The 18,257-nt window shown below is 39.9% G+C and overlaps 2 protein-coding genes across 2 annotated transcripts in view; one reads left to right on the top strand and one right to left on the bottom strand.

Annotated features, from left to right (window-relative positions):
- The window catches only part of DOCK1 (dedicator of cytokinesis 1), a 302,766-nt gene that overhangs the window by 161,961 nt on the left and 122,548 nt on the right, over positions 1–18,257 (bottom strand). The gene's annotated exons all lie outside the window — the stretch shown is intronic.
- Positions 1–18,257, top strand: part of INSYN2A (inhibitory synaptic factor 2A) — a 45,502-nt gene that overhangs the window by 26,400 nt on the left and 845 nt on the right. Inside the window, exon 3 of the mRNA XM_069978933.1 lies at positions 12,949–13,020. Coding sequence (XP_069835034.1) covers positions 12,949–13,020 — 72 coding nt within the window. The remainder of the gene's footprint in view (positions 1–12,948; positions 13,021–18,257) is intronic.

Below are 18,257 nucleotides of genomic sequence, written 5' to 3'. Positions count from 1 at the left end.
CAATAGGGCTGGGAGGTGAAAATCTAACATGCCTAGAGCTATGTGAGATTCCAGTATGCAACCCTTATATATAGCACTTTTAGCTTTTGAAAAACAAATATAAAAAGAAAAAAAAAATTGGCCTGCAGCTGTAGCTCAATAGTGAAATTCAATCAGTAGCGCTAAAAGAGTCTGTGTGTATCTCTGGACTTACCCTATAAGTGTAAAACCAATATGGTAATGATCGCTGTAAGGGAGGGAAATAAGCTATACGATGTGTATACAGCACAACAGCCTCCTATAAGGACGCACTCCGTCTTTCAGCCAGTAATTGCGGAGTCCATGGGCCTGTATCTACTACTCACGCAGTTCAACCGCCTGTGACTCACTTAATTCCTCTTATCTATAATTACGACCTCTGTATTATAGGAGGCGGATTTGCATTATCTCCCTTAATGGTTGCAGCAAAGTTTTGCACTAGATGTCATCAATATTCCTGCTCAATAGCCACTTTGCAGATTTCCCATTAAAAGTGCTGGACTTAAACGAGGAAACGATTCGCTAAAAAAATATGAGCGTTGCAAACTGTTATTAGGATTAACTTACGGCCACTTCTGGACCAATGTGTGTCGCTAATTTATTGTCGGTCAATAATGGATACTGAGACCTAAATGGAAGCTAAAGCTAAATGGAAGTTATGGATTTTTACTGTTTCTTGGGTCACAATTAAAGGGGTATTCCGCTCAGGTAAAATGAATATTGAATCGTCTCCCACTGGAGACTTGTTATTATCTTCTCAGGCTCCTTCCCCAGTTCTGAGCTGCTGCCGAAGACACAGAAAACTGTGTGTGAGCTGTTCACTCCCCCCCCCCTCCCCCTCCGAGTTGGCTGATTTAAATAGCATCCCGGACAGGCTGTCTCTGCATTCTGTAATGCCAGGAAGGTAAATCTGAGGTGAGGATGCTGGTGAATTCCCCGTGATTAACCCTCCTAGCATTTTAGAGTGCAGAAACAGCTGGCAAGGGATGCTGTTTACATCAGCCATCTCAGAAGGGAGAGGGAAGAGGGAGATCAGAGCAGAAACTGACTCTTCAGCAGAAAACAACAGGCTCAGAACTAGGGGGAAGGATAGTCTTCAGGAGAGGAAAGGGGGGGGGGTTCAACATTTATTTTACCGGAGCAGAATACCCTTTTAATGAGGGGCTGTCCAGGAAACATCCATATATATATATATATATATATATATATATATATATATATATATATATATTACACACATACATATACACACACACACACACACCTATCTATCTAGAAATCCAAAGACGTCATTGAGACGTCGAAACGTCACTTGTTTGTACACTGTGTGCTTTGTATGGAATAATCACCAATACAGATCGATTTTCTTCACGAAGTCCCGTGTGCTGCAGTTACTTTTCGGATTTCTATATAGACACCTGTGGATCGGGGGTGTTGACAACGGCACCGAGCAAAACTCTTTTCTCAGAGTGCTGCGTCAATTGTGTTTTGTATCTATCTATCTATCTATCTATCTATCTATCTATCTATCTATCTATCACACATCACCACCCTAGTCATTGGGTTTTGTGTAGTATTGCAGTTCCTTGTCAATGAAGTGAATGAGGCTCTGCTGCAATGCTGGGGCTTAATGGTTTCTACAATGGGTGAATGGCTGAGTATTTGTGTGTCTCAATGGATGGAGGAGAGGTAAGCCACTGGTGACAGCTTATTTCTGAAAGCCTGTTGAATTTCAGCTGCTCGGCCCTTATTATGAGCCAGGCGGCCCTATACACTTTAGTCACTTTGCTGGCCTTACATTTTAGTCTCCTCTCAGATGACAGCTGTCTCTTCTGAACGCCTATTCACTTGCACCCTTGGCCTGTATACATTCTGAATAGAGAGACAGGTAAGCGATGGGCAGACATCTCTCTGTACAGCTTACCTCTCCAAAAAACTAAAATATATGGCACAATGAAATCCGGACTCCCCGATTCTACTTCCCATTGAAAGTTTTAATTGACGTATATAACGTGAAGGATGAAATCATTTTTTTTTATGTGTAAGTAGCGTCGCTGCAGTGAAACATTAATGTTATAAATACAGACAAAACAAGGTATTCTCAGACCAAAATGCAAAATCCGTAGCAGGGACCATAGCATATGCTATATACATGGTCCTGCGTTTTGACTATTAGCTCTTCATAGGCTATAGCTGTTTCCTGTAGGCGCAATAGAAGAAAAATTCTTATACTAAAAAAACTTGTATAGCAGCCTCCTCGCACAGGAGACGGCAGATCTCCGACCACTAGGACTGTGTGAAGTTACACATGCCGCCTCCTTATGTCTTACACCGGTACAGTATACAAGACAATAACAAATGTATTGTTTGTGTAGCTGCACTGAAGGCAGTCATCACAAGACTCGTTTTCTTTAAATATTCATAAAGCCATGGATAATTCAACATCCACAAGGAGCCTCGGCCCACAGCACACAAAGCCTAAGCCTATCAATTGGATGTGGCAAAGGAAGGAAATTTCCCATGGTCTCTGTTAATTCTCGTTCTGCATACAGTATACACACACATACATACATACAGTGGACACATTAGTACAAGGGTAGGTGCCCATAACAACCAGTCATCGCTGTGGTTCCATTCTTCAAGGGGTTGCTCAAAATTAAGAGCCGCAACCTAATTAAATGTAAAAACAAATAAATAAACAAACCCATTGGGGAGGGTCAGTAATCACAGCAACAAGGTGCAGTGAAAGCCAAGCATCAAAACCACAATCAATAGATTAGCAAATCAAGAATGCAATATTTAATATTTGGAATTTTCTGACAAAACTATTCTGGGGAGAGATTAATCAAACAACGGCCGCAGGGATTATGGGAACTTTACTACTGCAAATACAGGGGTCGCTTTTTTCATGTCTGGTAGATACCTACTATACCAATTCACCAGACACAGGGTCTCAGTATTATTAGAAAAAAATTTTTTTATATCTATATATCCAGATTTATATTTTTTTATTATATATATATATATATATATATATATATATATATATATATATATATATATAATTTTAATTTATTTTTTAAACAGAGTTCCGAATAAAACTGCATACATATAGATTTTAAAGGGGTTGTCTGGATAATTATAATATAGTTAAAAGCAGTCTGGGTGCATGGAGTAAATACAAAAGCATGCTCTCATCTGACACCTGAACCAGAGCATGCGGCATATGATTACCAGTGGCTAAAGAAGTTGGACACAGCCCTAAGGCTGCCTGGAAAACATCGCTACAGCCATAGGCCATATTCATGTTTTCAGAATTACCTAGGACGGCATCAAACTTCTTCAGACACTGGTAATCAAACGGTGCATGCTCGGGCTTGGACAAACCTGAGTGTGCTCGAGGTTCGCTCATCTCTAATTCTGTTGCTTAGTTCTTCTTGTCATCTCAACACACAGAAAGCGCCTGCTCGGCCAGTCACTGGATGATGCTGGTCACCACTGTAGGCATTTGCCTGTGTTGAGACTTAAAGTGTCACTGTTGTTTAAATTCTTTTATGCAGAAAACAATAGTACAAGCGATTTTAAGAAACTTTGTAATTGGGTTTATTAGCCAAGAATTTATTATCATGAAAAAGCAGTTTGAAGTTCTCCCCCCCTCTTCATGGTTTTCTATGGAGAGGGGGGAGGTTGAGGGAGATGAGGCACCAAAACAGCACAACAAAGAGTTAATTTACAGCTACATCACCGGGCTATCTTCTCTCAGCACTGACCTCTCTGACCTCGGAATACAGTCTTTCAAGCAGCTCCCACTGTGTAATCTTTTGCTCTCTGCTGGCGACTAATCTCCCTCCTCCCCCCTCCATAGAACAGATAGGAGCACATCTGATGTAAATCAGTCAAGATTTCATGAGAATGAGCAGGCAAAAAAAAAAAGAAAAAAAGCGACAGTGACACTAACGATTCATGAGCAGCAGGGACCTAGGACCATGAGAGGAGTGGTGGCAGGGTATTTTTCAAGGAGAGTACACTTTTTCCCTATGTATATTATAAAATAATCCTGATATTTTGCCATTTTCATTCTTACTGTCTGTGGCGATAAAAGGAAGCTGTTGTTAAGTGATCTGTACCGCAGTACAGTGACACCAGTATAAGACAAAAGCAATTCCCTGTGGAATGACCATTTCAAAAGGTCGTAGAGTAGACTCAGTAAATTTTCAAATTCATCTCAAGGGGACAGGTCCTGTCTATTGTAGTCTACATCCATGGGGCTTACTGTAAAGCATACTAGTAAATGCTGTTAAACAGCTCAGGCCAAATGGTAGCCCCCATAACAATGTACAATCAATAATTAATGAAATTACAATCACAAAACAGAAACAGATTAGAAAAAAAGAACAGGTTTGAGTATCTGACTAATCAGTAAAAGAAACTTTATACATTCCCTTTAAGCAACTATTATTGTGGCATGTAAATAATAACAGAAAGTATTCCGAAAATTACAACATTTCGCTCTAGCTGCATAGTACATCAATAGAATGGGGTATAGGTGATGGCTTGCCCGCGTGGGGATGATCAAATCCATGACATTTGTGTACGGATCGTGCCTGTACATAGCTGATACATTCTATTATGCCTAGAGCAATGCTTGGGGGGAAATCCATAACACAAGGATCCAATGTACATAAATAAGCTTGCCTCCAAGAAGGACAAGAAAAGAAGATGGCTTTCTAGTGCCACCTATTGGGGGGATTCAAAGAACAAGAAAATGCCAGTCGCACTACTAGTTTTGCCACAATTGCTCATATGAAGTAAACCTGTCCCCTAGAGTTTATATTTTTTTTTTTATTAGAGCCAAATAACGAAACATTCTGTTTTTGTAATCAGTTTTTATTTTCTGTTTACAAATTTTTGACTTTATATTGGTTACATTATTATGGGGTCAGCAATATTGTCCGAGATACTATTAAGTACACTTAGTTACGCTTTACAGCAACATGGACAGACTAGATGTGACTCTGCTGATTTCTAAGAGAGAGTTTTCTTGGCATGTTCTATGACCTGGGCTAAGGCCATTGGCAGGGAGGGGGAGGAGAGGAGGTAAAACCATTACCTATTGTGAAAGGTTTAATACTGTTTTATCATCTATCTATCTATACACTGTAATGATAAGGATGGCACTGCTGAATTATTATTTTTTTTTTACAGAATACAAAGTATATGCTTAAAGCGACTCTGCACCCACAATCTGTCCCCCCCTAAACCACTTTTACCTTCGGATAGCTGCTTTTAATACAAGACCTGTCCTGGGGTCCGTTCGGCAGGGGATGCAGTTATTGTCCTAAAAACAACTTTTAATCCTGCAGAACTGTGTCTAACGGCCGGGGCTTACATTTATTTATGCATTAGGCTGGCACCACCTCTCCGTCCTTCCTCCCCACCCTCCTCATTATTAGGAATGATCCAGGAACATTTACTGCTGTTTGAGCTTTGCACAGGTGTCTTAACGATCCAGCCCATGTTCATTATACACACAGGTGGGGAATAGGAAGCAATCTGCCTGGAGCATTCCTAATGATGAGGATGGCAGGGAGGAAGGACAGAGAGGGTGTGCCAGCCTAATGAATTTACAAATGTAAGGGTGCGTTTACACAGAAAGATTTATCTGACAGATTTTGAAAGCCAAAGCCAGGAATGGATTTGAAAAGAGGATAGATCCCAGTCTTTCCTTTATGACCTGATCCTTGTTTATAGTCTGTTCCTGGATTTGGCTTCAAAGATCTGTCAGATAAATCTGTCTGTGTAAACGCACCATAAGCCTCGCCCGTTAGACACAGCGCTGCCGGATTAAAAGTTGTTTTTATGACAATAACTGCATCCCCTGCCGAACGGACCCCAGGCCAGATCTTGGATTAAAAGCAGCTATCTGAAGGTACAAGTGGTTTTGGGGGGGGGGGGGGGGGTTCAGATTGTGGGTACAGAGTCGCTTTAATATTAGGCTTAGTGCCCAGAATGAAATCTGCAGGATTTTAGAATACCGATAGGAAAATTGAAAGCTGGAGAATTAAAGAAAAATAAAGTTTAATACAAAAACTTAATAGACAATATTCCCTTTACATTGCATTGTCCCTTACAGTGCTAGGCAGCGCTCCCTACAACGATGCCACCCCTAATCGATTGGGACCATATGGAACAGCACTGTGTTTTTCTTTTAGTTTATAAGAGTGCACCCACATTTTGTTAACTAAAGGGACTTCTAGGCCTCTCTGCCACAGAGGACAATAGTATTATACATTTCATACTGTGGGCACTAGGACCCAGTAGGCCTCTGAGCTTGGCTTTATGTATCTATAATACATATAGCAGCGGGAAAGAGGTTCCTCCACTTTTGCATAAATACACATGACACTACTTACTTTTTTTTTTTTTATGTAGTAAAACTTAACAGCTATACAAATCATTGCATCATTGTTATTCTTCTGACCTAAGGAAGATCGACATGTCATTTTTACCGTATGGATAAAGACTACAGGTTTCTTATTACTTTCATTCCACAAATAATCTTTTTGCACTATATCATATGGTAAAATGTAAGGTAGTAATACAAAGTACAGAAGGTAGCGCAAAAAACAAGCCCTAATATGACACAATATGTAGATGGGACTATGGAAAAGTTATGGCTCTTACAATGTGAGGCACAAAGAGTGCAAAAATGGTCCTGAATGGGTTAAATCAGCCAGACAGATACCCACTGTACATAAAGGGTATTAGCACTACCTACTATGAACACAGGTATAATTTGTATCTCTGTACAGTGGTATCTCAACATACGAAATTAATTGGTTCCAGGACGACCATTGTATGTTGAGACCAAAATTCTATGGAAAACTGGTAATTGGTTCTGAATCCCCCAAAATGTCATCGCGGAATGAGAAAAGAAAAAAAAAAAAAACATAATAATTAATATAGATAAAGCAAGTCCTTACATACATCAGTCAGAAAGAGCGACTTGAGACTGTAAATTACTTTCTAAGTAGAAGATGGGAGCGTCTTCAGGGTCCTGTACAGATTTCACAGGGTCCCAGAAAAATAACAAAGCCACCCTCACCTGGTGCCCAAAGGAGCAGCTAAAGCTGGCCCAGGTAAAGAGCAGCACGGGACATGTAGTATCTCACTATACTCTGGAGAATCTCTACTAGACAGCCAACCAGTGCATGTACTTCACTAATACTGGGATTTTACCAGTAAAATGGCCACTTTCATTGGTTGATCATCTAGTTATTTACGTGTGCTGCAGATCCTCACTGTCTGTAGCATTGTATGTTGTATATTGAGTCTGGTCTCAAGTTACGATGGTCCAGAAAGGACCGCCGTATGTTGAAAATATTGTATCCTGAGGCCATTGTAAGTTGAGGGATCACTGTATATGAAGGAATGAGACCTGGATATAAGAATATTAAGTAATGACAACACTTCTACAAATGTCCCCCAGTCATTGTCCCTAGGACTGGTATAAAGAACCTTAGGCACCACCCCCTGACCCTGACCCCCATCACACTTCTAATAAATGTCTCAGCAAACAAATGCAGAGCTTTGGAAGGTGACGCTGCCTCCTGACAAGTAAATCCATCACTGAGTGGGACAATAAAAACAGGCTATTTCTGCAGACAGAACGAATTATCCAGACCCCTCTGAGAAAACAATGGCCATTCTGCAGTCAGTCACTCCGGACATTTATAGATTGTCAATTGTTAAATAAAATTTTAATTTAGCTGTAGAACTAAGAGTCAGGGCACCTGGTGCTGAGACATACCCAACCGATTATCATATTTTACTTGGCAAACGTTGTATAATTTACAAGGTGCATTCTGTGTAAATCTGGGGGGCTATAGTAAGCGGATGGGGGTGATACATATGCTTATAGCAATGGGAAATTACTTGGAAGCCATAACCTGTAAACTAGTCGTCCACATTGAAGATTTGTAAATACAAACTGGTACCTTGGTTTAAGAGCGTTTTGGTTTAAGAGCTCACAGTTTTTCAAAATTGTGACTTGGTTTAAGAGCATTGCTTTGGTTTAAGAGCTCCCTGTACTGGGTGGGAGCGCGAGTGGAGGAGGGGCATGGTCTGCATAGTGGGGTCTACAGCACTGTACTCTGACCCAGGAAGTCTCCCTTACCTTCCAAATCACAGCAGATCCACTTCAGGCTGGGGCTTGCATCAGAGGACAGAGGTAATCTCTCCATAGCTGTAACCCCTCTCTCCCCGGACAGAGAGTGCTGCATGTATGTGCCCACATCTGCCCTCCTCATTCCTTCCTGCTCCCTACAGTCTCTGTCCGCCCTTGTGTTTCCCATCCTCTCCATTACTCTACAGTAACTTATAATATCACATATTCTGCTGTTTGTGAATGTTTGATTCATCTGTTTTACATGTAATTCAGAATAATAAATCATTATTTTTGGGGTGTGGAATTTTTGTCTGCATTTCTATGATTTCTTAAGGGAAAATTTGCCTTGGTTTAAGAGTGGATTTGGATTACAAGCATGGTCCCGGAACGAATTATGCTCGTAATCCAAGGAACCACTGTATTGTTATTGAAGGGAGATCCGTCCACAGTGCTGTATAAAATATATTTCATACTCTGAGACATTGAGCCTTCTCACATCAATGTTCACACATAACCTGCATTAGCCAAGCATGTTAGGATGTAGGCATTTATGTGTATGGTGCTGGTTGCCATTCATGTGTGATTGTGAAATAGGCCCCATACTTTAACATGTAAGTTGTTGTCCGGTTTACACCTGTCATGCCTCATTCATTGGTAAATGCTGCATCGCCGACATTTACCAAGGTAAAGGGCTGCCTCCTTTACAAAAGTGATGGTGGGGTGCCACCAAATTATAACACTCCAGGGCAATCTGCCTATTAGACCATGGAGTGGGATATATATACACATACCATGCTGTAGCTAAACACTCAGCAGAATGGTGCTATATAGGACAGGTGACACCCGCTAATAAAAGGTATTGTGGGACATGGTTCACTCAGATCCACCTAACGGGGCAGAAGTCTGGACCTGCCTGTGGGGGTGGGGGTGACAGTATCACTTTGACCCCTTAGATGCCAACAACTGCCGCATTCAACTAGTTAGACAGATAAGAGGAGGGGGTCACTGTCATACCAATGGTTATAATGGCAAGGGGGAATAATGAAGGCCCTGCCATCTTTTCACACCTATTAGGTCTTTTCAGAGGTAGGGCCCAATAGGCTGCTAGTCAGGGTTATGAACAGAGTGCTTAAACACAGCAGTAGAGAAGTATTGTAAATAAATAAATATATATATATATATATATATATATATATATATATATATATAAGGCTAAATCTGCAGTAGTCACAGCGATGATGACTGTATCTGAGGACTTGTCTAATACATTTCTGATCAATAGAAAAGATTTAGGTCACAAAGGATCATCTAATTTGTTACCCAACAGGGATCGCTATTAGTTAATGCATTAGATTAGGATTGGAAATCTGTGATTATGGATTAGAGTTTGTATAGATGAAATGGAGAAAATATACATCTGTAATCCCCTACTTTACTTAAATAAAAAGGCATTGGTGCATTTCTGCAGTTTCAGAGTTTCTGGTTATCAAACATGTAATCTGCATAAACTTCTCCTATCAGGGGGGCATTCACATGTTACGTAATTACAAACCATGCATGGATAATGCACTACGGGACAGAATTTGGAAACTCCCGATATCATCATTCTTCATGATGCCGGAAGCTCCAATACTGTTCAAATCTTCACACTATTGTACTGACACAGCATGCCAGTACAGCAGCGTGAACATCTCTGGGCCGCAGCACACTTTTGCACTGACACAGCATGCCAGTACAGTAGCGTGAACATCTCTGGGCCGCAGCACACTTTTGTACTGACACAGCATGCCAGTACAGTAGCGTGAAGATTTCTGGGCCGCAGCACACTTTTGTACTGACACAGCATGCCAGTACAGTAGCGTGAAGATTTCTGGGCCGCAGCACACTTTTGTACTGACACAGCATGCCAGTACAGTAGCGTGAAGATTTCTGGGCCGCAGCACACTTTTGTACTGACACAGCATGCCAGTACAGTAGCGTGAAGATTTCTGGGCTGTAGATTTAAACAGTTTTTGGATTTTTTGTTTTTAGGAGGTACTGTGCATCTAGTTTTATGCTAGGGTCTGTGTTTTTGTTTTTATTTTGCAAAAACTTATTATGGTGCTAAATTGCATGTATAAAATGGGTGGCAATCTGACAGGTGTCAGGTGTCTACCTTTTACTATGAATTTTTTTTATCATTCAAGTTTTTTTTAATACATGCCAAAGGTATGAAAACTGCAAGAGTGCTAGATATACAGAAGCGTTTGACCAGGAAAGAGTAAAAGTCCATACAAGAACCTATCAGAGGTGAAACTCTTGTAGATAGTTAATGGGATAATGGAGAAATTTATAGAATACAGTGAAAGTAACATTATGGGTCTTTATATCTTTACTTAAGAGTAAGGAACAAAGACCTGATCTACCATATGTTACGTTATCGTCTTGCAGCACATGTTATACCCTGGTATCACTTGGAAGAACATGCCCAGCTCCAAAAACGTTTCTTTTGTAGAACGAAGGATGAAACGACTTTAGAAGGAGAACAAGCCTCAACTTCACAAGCAAATAAAAGAAAGTACAAGAGTAGAATAGGGAATTTAATAGCTACGTTGAGGGTCACTCAGCACTGACCCTTACTCAAGCTTCCCCCCCAAGCAATTACACCGTCCTCTGATGTTGGTCGCCTAGATCAGATAGATCTACATAATTAATACTACCTGCTACAAAGAGAGAGGTAAATCCAATAAAGTCAGGTCACATCTGTAGAGTGGTCTCTCCCAGAAGGATACATGCTCTTCAGAAAAGTTGGTTGTTGGACATGAAAAGAACAATGGTCTTGTTCTAAGATGAGACTAAGTTTGTTACACTAGACTGACAGTTGTTGAACAGTTGAATGTTTTATATTGTTTCCTGTAATTAACCATTCAAGGCTAGTTTATATACACCTTCAATAATAGTCGGCTGAACAATCTCTCCCAGCCTTCAACATACATGTATACTGTACAGTGGTCCCTCAACATTCGATATTTATTGGTTCCAGGATGACCATTGTGGGCTGAAACCATTGTATGTTGAGACCAAAATTCTATGGAAAACTGGTAATTGGTTCTGAATCCCTTAAAATGTCATCCCAAAGTGAGAAAAAAAATAAGATTTAAAGGAAAATAAGCAGATAACTAATATGGATAAAGCAAGTCCTTCCATACAACATTCAGAAAGGGCGACTGGAGACTGTAAATAACTTTCTAAGTAGAAGATGGGAGCGTCTTGAGGGTCCTGTACAGATCACACAGGGTCCCAGAAAAATAAAATGAAGCCGCCCTCACCTGGTGTCAAAAAGAGCAACTCAAGCTGGCCCAGGTAAAGAGCAGTACCGGACATGTAGTATCTCACTATACTCAGAGAATCACTACTAGACAGCCAACCAGTGCATACATTTCAACAATACTGGGGTTTTACCAGTAAAATGGCCAGTTTCATTAGTTGATCATCTAGTTACTTACATGTGCCGCAGATCCTGACTGTCTGTAGCATTGTATGTTGAGTCTGGTCTCAAGTTACAATAGTGCAGAAAGGACCATTGTATGTTGAAAATATTGTATCTTGAGGCCATTGTAAGTTGAGGGATCACTGTATAATAGAAGGGGTAAGTGAGTCAGCTTATCTGCCAGGCAATTAAAAGTGTTGGGCTGTGAAAATACACCACACTTGACCCCTATCTTCACAAACATCATCATGGGAAGGCCCTTCATATACCTTATACTGTGCGCCAGACCCGCCAACGGTGGTAGATTCGGACGTCTTCTGTATACAATGTATGGCGGCCTTTAGACAAATTGCAATGGTTTTTACTGGGATCACTAAATCAATATCACAGGTCCAAAAAAATGTTAGTCTGCCTCCCTCTTTGAATCTTTGGCAAATCCTCACCAAAATGTTAGATGCAGATTTTGCTGTATGTTCAATGTTAACCCTAAATCTGCACTGCAGGCCAATTTCCATAGATGCTTGGTACTGTAACCCACTGCAATTTTAACTATGCAAATCCACCATATTGTGAAATGTTTTTCAATTCATGGCAAAACTTTTTATATAGTGCTGCAGTTCTATAGAAAATAATAAAGATGCTATTCTTACCTCTCTGCACTACACCCGTGTCCCCCTACAATGTCTGCGGGTCCCTGCGGAACAATCCCGCTGCTGCCGCCACTTCTGATACGAACTCGAATCACTGCCTGCAGAGATGTCCAACTATTAACTGCAGCACTATATATTGTGAAATGTCAGAGAACCCCTTTAAATATACTGTCCACGGCTGAAATGGGGGTCACCACCCACTAGGATCCTTTTACACGTAAGAGGAACAGAGGTTTCAATGTAACGTTTCAATCATACATGTACAGTATCTCTTCCCTCTTGGTTGTTGGGTAATGTGTGGCACCCCTGTATATTACAGAGAGGCTTCCTCTGATATAACTGGTGAAGTGTCATCCCAATCCATAAGTATTAGGTATGTGAAATCCAAACCCATTAATTTTAAGAGGAAATCCGCGTCAATGTTCATATGTGTGCAGATTCCAAATTTTGTAATGTCATCTCTCAAGAGTAATTTCATATACAATCTTCCACCTGAATAATGAGATAATTTCAGCATAAAATCAGATTTGAGATGCAGAAATTCTTTAAAAATTCCTCATCATAAAGACCCCAAGACCCTTGCATGTAAGCCTGATCTTGTGGAAATTTTCTAGTTTATAGCTAATGATCTCTCTGTTTTTTAGGCTATCATATCGGACTGGCCAAGATACAGCAAACTGTGACACATGTAGGAACAGCGCATGTATCATATACAGGTAAAATGTCATTCTTTTACTGTTATCCAGTACATGCTATGTGTAAAAAAAATATAAATGAAAACACACAACACTGTTTTACTGGGAGGACTTAGTGGGGTTTGTAAAGAAAATTTTACAAAATGTTTGAAAGCAAGTAAATGTGACAAAATACCAAAATTGAACAGTAAGGCCTCGTTTACACGTCCGCAGAGTGTGTACGACAAATTTATACAATATTGGTTTTTATGTGCCTATTTTTGTGGCTCTGAAAAAAAGATGTCCTACATTAATAAAAGTCTATTGGATCCACATTTTTTGTGCGGACGCAAAGGACATTACCTCTGTAAGGTTCTCAAAAAATGCAGATCTGCAAAAATATACTGACGTGTCAATGGAGCCTAAGGGTGGCATTACACGGAACGATTATCATTCGAAAAATCGTTAAATTGTTCAAATTTGAACGATAATCATTTAGTGTAATAGTAGACAACGATTAAACGACCAACGAGTTTGGACCTATTTTTATTGTTGATCGTTTACAAATCGTTCGCATGTAATAAGCCGTCGTTTGGTCATTTGCAATAGCGGTGAACGATAGGACGAACGCAATAACGATCATAAGTAACGATCCTAGTTCCATGTAATTGGGTAAACGATTTCAGGGTGTTTGCCATAACAATCGTTTGAGTTAGTTTATTGTTAACCATTGATCGACGAAAAAAAATCGCTTCGTGTAATAGTACCCTTACTCGCCTTACAGATCCCCACCCTTCCAGTCTCCCAGCTGGTCTTTGTTTACATCAGAGGTGTCAAACTCATGGTCCTCTAGCTGCTGCAAAACTACTATTCCCATCATGACTGGACAGCCAAAGCTTTGTAGTTTTGCAACAGCTGGAGGGCTGCGACTATGATAAAGATAGATAGATATATCCAAAAAATATATTAGAAAAGAAATATATATATATATATATATATATATATATATATATATATATATATATATATACATATATATTAATAATAAAATAAAATATATAGAGAGAGAGAAAGAGAGAGAGATACACATATCCATATCCCTACATATTAAAATAATTCTAATAAAATAATAACAAAATATTAAATAAATTATTAAATGATAAAGGGATAACTAAAAATTCCAATCTCATGCAGTCACATTCAGTGGACAGAACATAGGTAGCATAGGTCATCAGGACCATGTAGATATTGTTGGATTGGTATTGCTATACTCTATATATACACATATTTCTGATAGCTAGAGGAACACTTTAGCAATAAGCTGGGTGGAGGATGGTGGAGGTTTTGTAAAATTGGGAAGCTGTAAGAGTGAGAGTCTGGCTATTACATTATAAATCTATCAGCAAAGAGCAGGGCGAGCAGAATCACCGACGGGTAAAAGCAGCGATTCTGGTACTAAGGCTTTAAGGTAATGCTATCTATCTAATTTCCAAGATGTAGACTGGCGAAAGGTCCTGACATTAGTAATGCATCTCCTGGAAACCACGCATTGCAAAACGCAGCTGAGATGTTACAGAAATGCGGCAAGACCCGTAACCTTGAATCGCAAAGAACATCATGTCATCCGGTATTTGCTTTTGAAAGAGAAATGAAGAAACATGGATTATTGTGGGAGCGAATGTTTCCATACAAGTAGGGATTTCAGATTACTGTCATCAGACACAATCATGTGCCCTGAGATTTTAATATGTGGCACAGCCTGACTGCCAACAAGTAAAGACCCATCTGTTATGTAACAGCTGAAGGAGAAGAAAAGCATATACATTAACATATTTCTGGCTCCGCTACTCAAAATGCTTTATTTTTTAATGTTATCAAGTCTGTTAATTAGAATGAATGTGCAACAAACAAACAGAGCGGATTTATTAGCCGTACAGCATCCATAGCATTGTGGTATCCGGCCTAGGCAATCTGACTGCCACCTACAGTATTATCAGGATGAAGGAGGAGGAGGAATTCACATTGGAAGATAATGAAATATAGACCCAAATCCAGTTAAGGGATGTAATAGTGACGTCTGGATAAGCTATAGCATCAGCTACTAACACTGACCCTAATCTTCTGATAAATCCACATATTCTGCAGGATACAACCCCTTTTAAGAATGTAGTAAAGCCCTGCCCATATGCCCGTCCCTATGTGTAGGGACGTGGGATAAACAGCATTAGATTGGGCTGTGGTTTCATACTGTATATGAGAGTGCAGCTTTATTCAGGCTCAATGTGAACTCAGCCCGAGGCATTAGACCACAATGGCGACAGTAGATTTAAAAATAAGGTCTCTATCTTTATTCTTTCCTTAATACTCGAACTCTACTTATAATCCATTCCTACCTGAGAACACATCAGGAAGGAGGACTAAGAAAGGTTAAAGTGTCACTGTCATTATTTATTTCTTTTTCTTTTTTTTGCAGAAATCAATAGTACAGGCGATTTTAAGAAACTTTGTGATTAGGTTTATTAGGCAAATGTGCCATTATCTGCATTCAAAAAGCCTTTCCCCAGACCCCCCCCCTCCTCTCTCTCATTCACTGATCATTATCAGGAAATCTCGACTTTTACATCAGTTGCGCCCTGTCTGTTCTATGGAAAGGGGAGGGGGGATGAGGAAGATTAGTTGCCAGCAGAAAACAAAGGATTTCACAGCGGAAACTGTGTGAAAGCCAGTATTCAGAGGTCAGAGAGGTTAGTGTTGACTGTCAGAGGAGATAGCCGGTGATGTAGCTGTAAATTAACTCTTTTGTTGTCCTGTTTTTGTGCTCCATCTCCCTCCACCCCTCCCCTCTCCATAAGAGAACCATGAAAACAGGGGGAGAGCTTCAAACTGTATGATAAAAAATGCATTTTTCGGCTAATAAACCCAATTACAAAGTTTCTTAAAGTTGCCTGTACTATTGATTTCTGCAAAAAAAAAAAATAAAAAAATTTAAACCACAGTGACACTTTAACCAATTCTGTATTCTCCTTTGACATCCGCTACTAGTAGTTGTTGGGAGACACAAATAGGTTGAAAGGAGATTTAGCAGCCACACCAAAAGTTTATTATAGGGGAACCGGTCATCACGATCAAACAACCAACAAACATTAGTTTGTCATTGATCGCTTTTTAGCTTACCACAAAATCATTGTTAATGGTTCGCAAATCTTTCAGTGCGTGTTCACATCGATCGTTTGTGTACTCTAGTGTTTGAGTATACTAATGATCAGAATAACGTTCGTATCAAGCGACCATTGTTCTTGTTGTGGTGAATGATCTCAGGCTGTTCTCAAAAGCGATAGTTTCAGAGAAAACAAAAAAATCGCTTTATCCAATAGGCCCCTTACACTATTCCCTTATTGACAAGTTATGCCCTTTCAACTATATCCACAAATCAGGGGATAACTAAGATCATGGGGAAACGCCCCACAATCTTATGTACCGGGACCCCAAAATCCAGGCCCCAGGCCGCTCCATTTATTCTGTACAGAGCTGCCGAATATAGGGCGAAAGCGGATTTCTGGCAGTTTCATAGAGAGGCGTCTCTCTATCCAGCAGGTATTTTGAGGCCCCAGTTTAGAAGGTCACAGAGGGAGGGAAGGTGAGTGTCAACAGTCGGACCCTTGCTGTCTCTTTGCTCTATCCCATGGATACTGCAGACAGTTAGACAGTGCTGAAGTTGGAGAATGAAGTTCAGCAATACAACAGAAGCCATAAGAAATTAGCTTTTTTTTAACTTTTCCACCATATGCAACCAAATATGTCTGACTAGAACATTTAAATATCGTCGGTGTCTACTTTTCAAGTTTTGTCTTTTATCAGAAAGTTTAGCATTGGCAGGCAGAGCGTCGGGCTTTTGATCTTACATTTAAGGGAAAGATCAGTACCATGCGCAGCAATTATGGGGTATTAAATGTCAAAGAAAATGTGTACGTTCTAAACTTGACTGCGTTTGCTCCAAAACGGCATTAAAAGTTTTCGAGCACTGAACGATGCTGCAAAGGTACTTGGGAAATAAAAGTCCTAAGGGAGATGACAAGAAGCAGCCAGACAGCATGATGTATACTACTACTTTTGATCAAACTCTATTATTATCTAGATCAGGGGTTGTAAACTCGTGGTCCTCCAGCAAAACTACAATTCCCATCAGCTTTAGCATGATGGGAACTGTAGATTTGCCAACGCTTTGACTCCTGTGATTTAGAGAGAAGATATACATGTTAGGAACCCTATATTTAATATAGAGGTAAGAACACTTTAATATATATATATATATATATATATATATATATATATATTTATTTATTTTTTTTTTTTATTATTATTATTTTTTTTCTGAAAAACGTATGTGATAAAAGGCTTATTAAATGTAAAAACTTTAGACATTTTATAAACTACTACACACACAGCTACATTACGTATCCGTGTTGAACAGATCCATAATGCAGTACTCACAGGCCGCTATGGGCCCATACTGTAACCCTTGCGGTACACTCAAGATATTCTCTTGTAAATGTAATGCTTTTAGGACAGAATAAGATACACAGCACCATATGGCGCCAGCAAAGAGCACCATATGGCAGCACTCACAGGAATCTATGTGCTGCTATACAGTGTCTAAGCAAGCTGCAACAGAGTGAATTATTTAGAGAGAGTCTACAGGTAGCGCCTAATTTTAGAAAAGATGAAGTAGAAATGGTTTTTGCTTGATTCACAGAAGTCATCGGCTGAGACTAAACATGAAATTTAATAATCTTTAAAGCTATTCTTTCATTGTTGTGAAGAGAATTTCCTATGTGCAAGAATTAAAGAAAAAAAAAATGAGTGTGTATGTGTATATAAATGTTTGTGTATGAGATAGATATATTTTATATCTATATCTATATACATATATACACACATACATACATATACAAACACACACCCCAAGTCCTCCCACTGTAATAGTAAGCAAATATGTATGACTCTGCTACCCCTTCACCGATACTTGATATAGAACTACAGATTGGGCTTTTTCCTTGCCTTCTCTAATCCCCTGCAATGCTGTCTGCTGTTGGTCTCTGTTTCATACAAGTTCTGTGCTCTCCCGACCCCACAGGACCTGCCAACCTCAGCCAATCAGTAGCCATAGTAAAGCCCTGTCTCAATCAGTGATTGGTCGACGGGGTCAGGTCCTGTGACAGAAGAAGCAGAGACCAGCAGGCATCCAGAATCTCCAACAAGGCAGCTGCAAGGGAGCGGAG

The sequence above is a fragment of the Dendropsophus ebraccatus genome, chromosome 8, assembly GCF_027789765.1.
Source record: "Dendropsophus ebraccatus isolate aDenEbr1 chromosome 8, aDenEbr1.pat, whole genome shotgun sequence".
NCBI lineage: Eukaryota > Metazoa > Chordata > Amphibia > Anura > Hylidae > Dendropsophus > Dendropsophus ebraccatus.
Note: the sequence above shows the minus strand (reverse complement) of the source record. Positions and strands in the feature narration are given on the sequence as shown.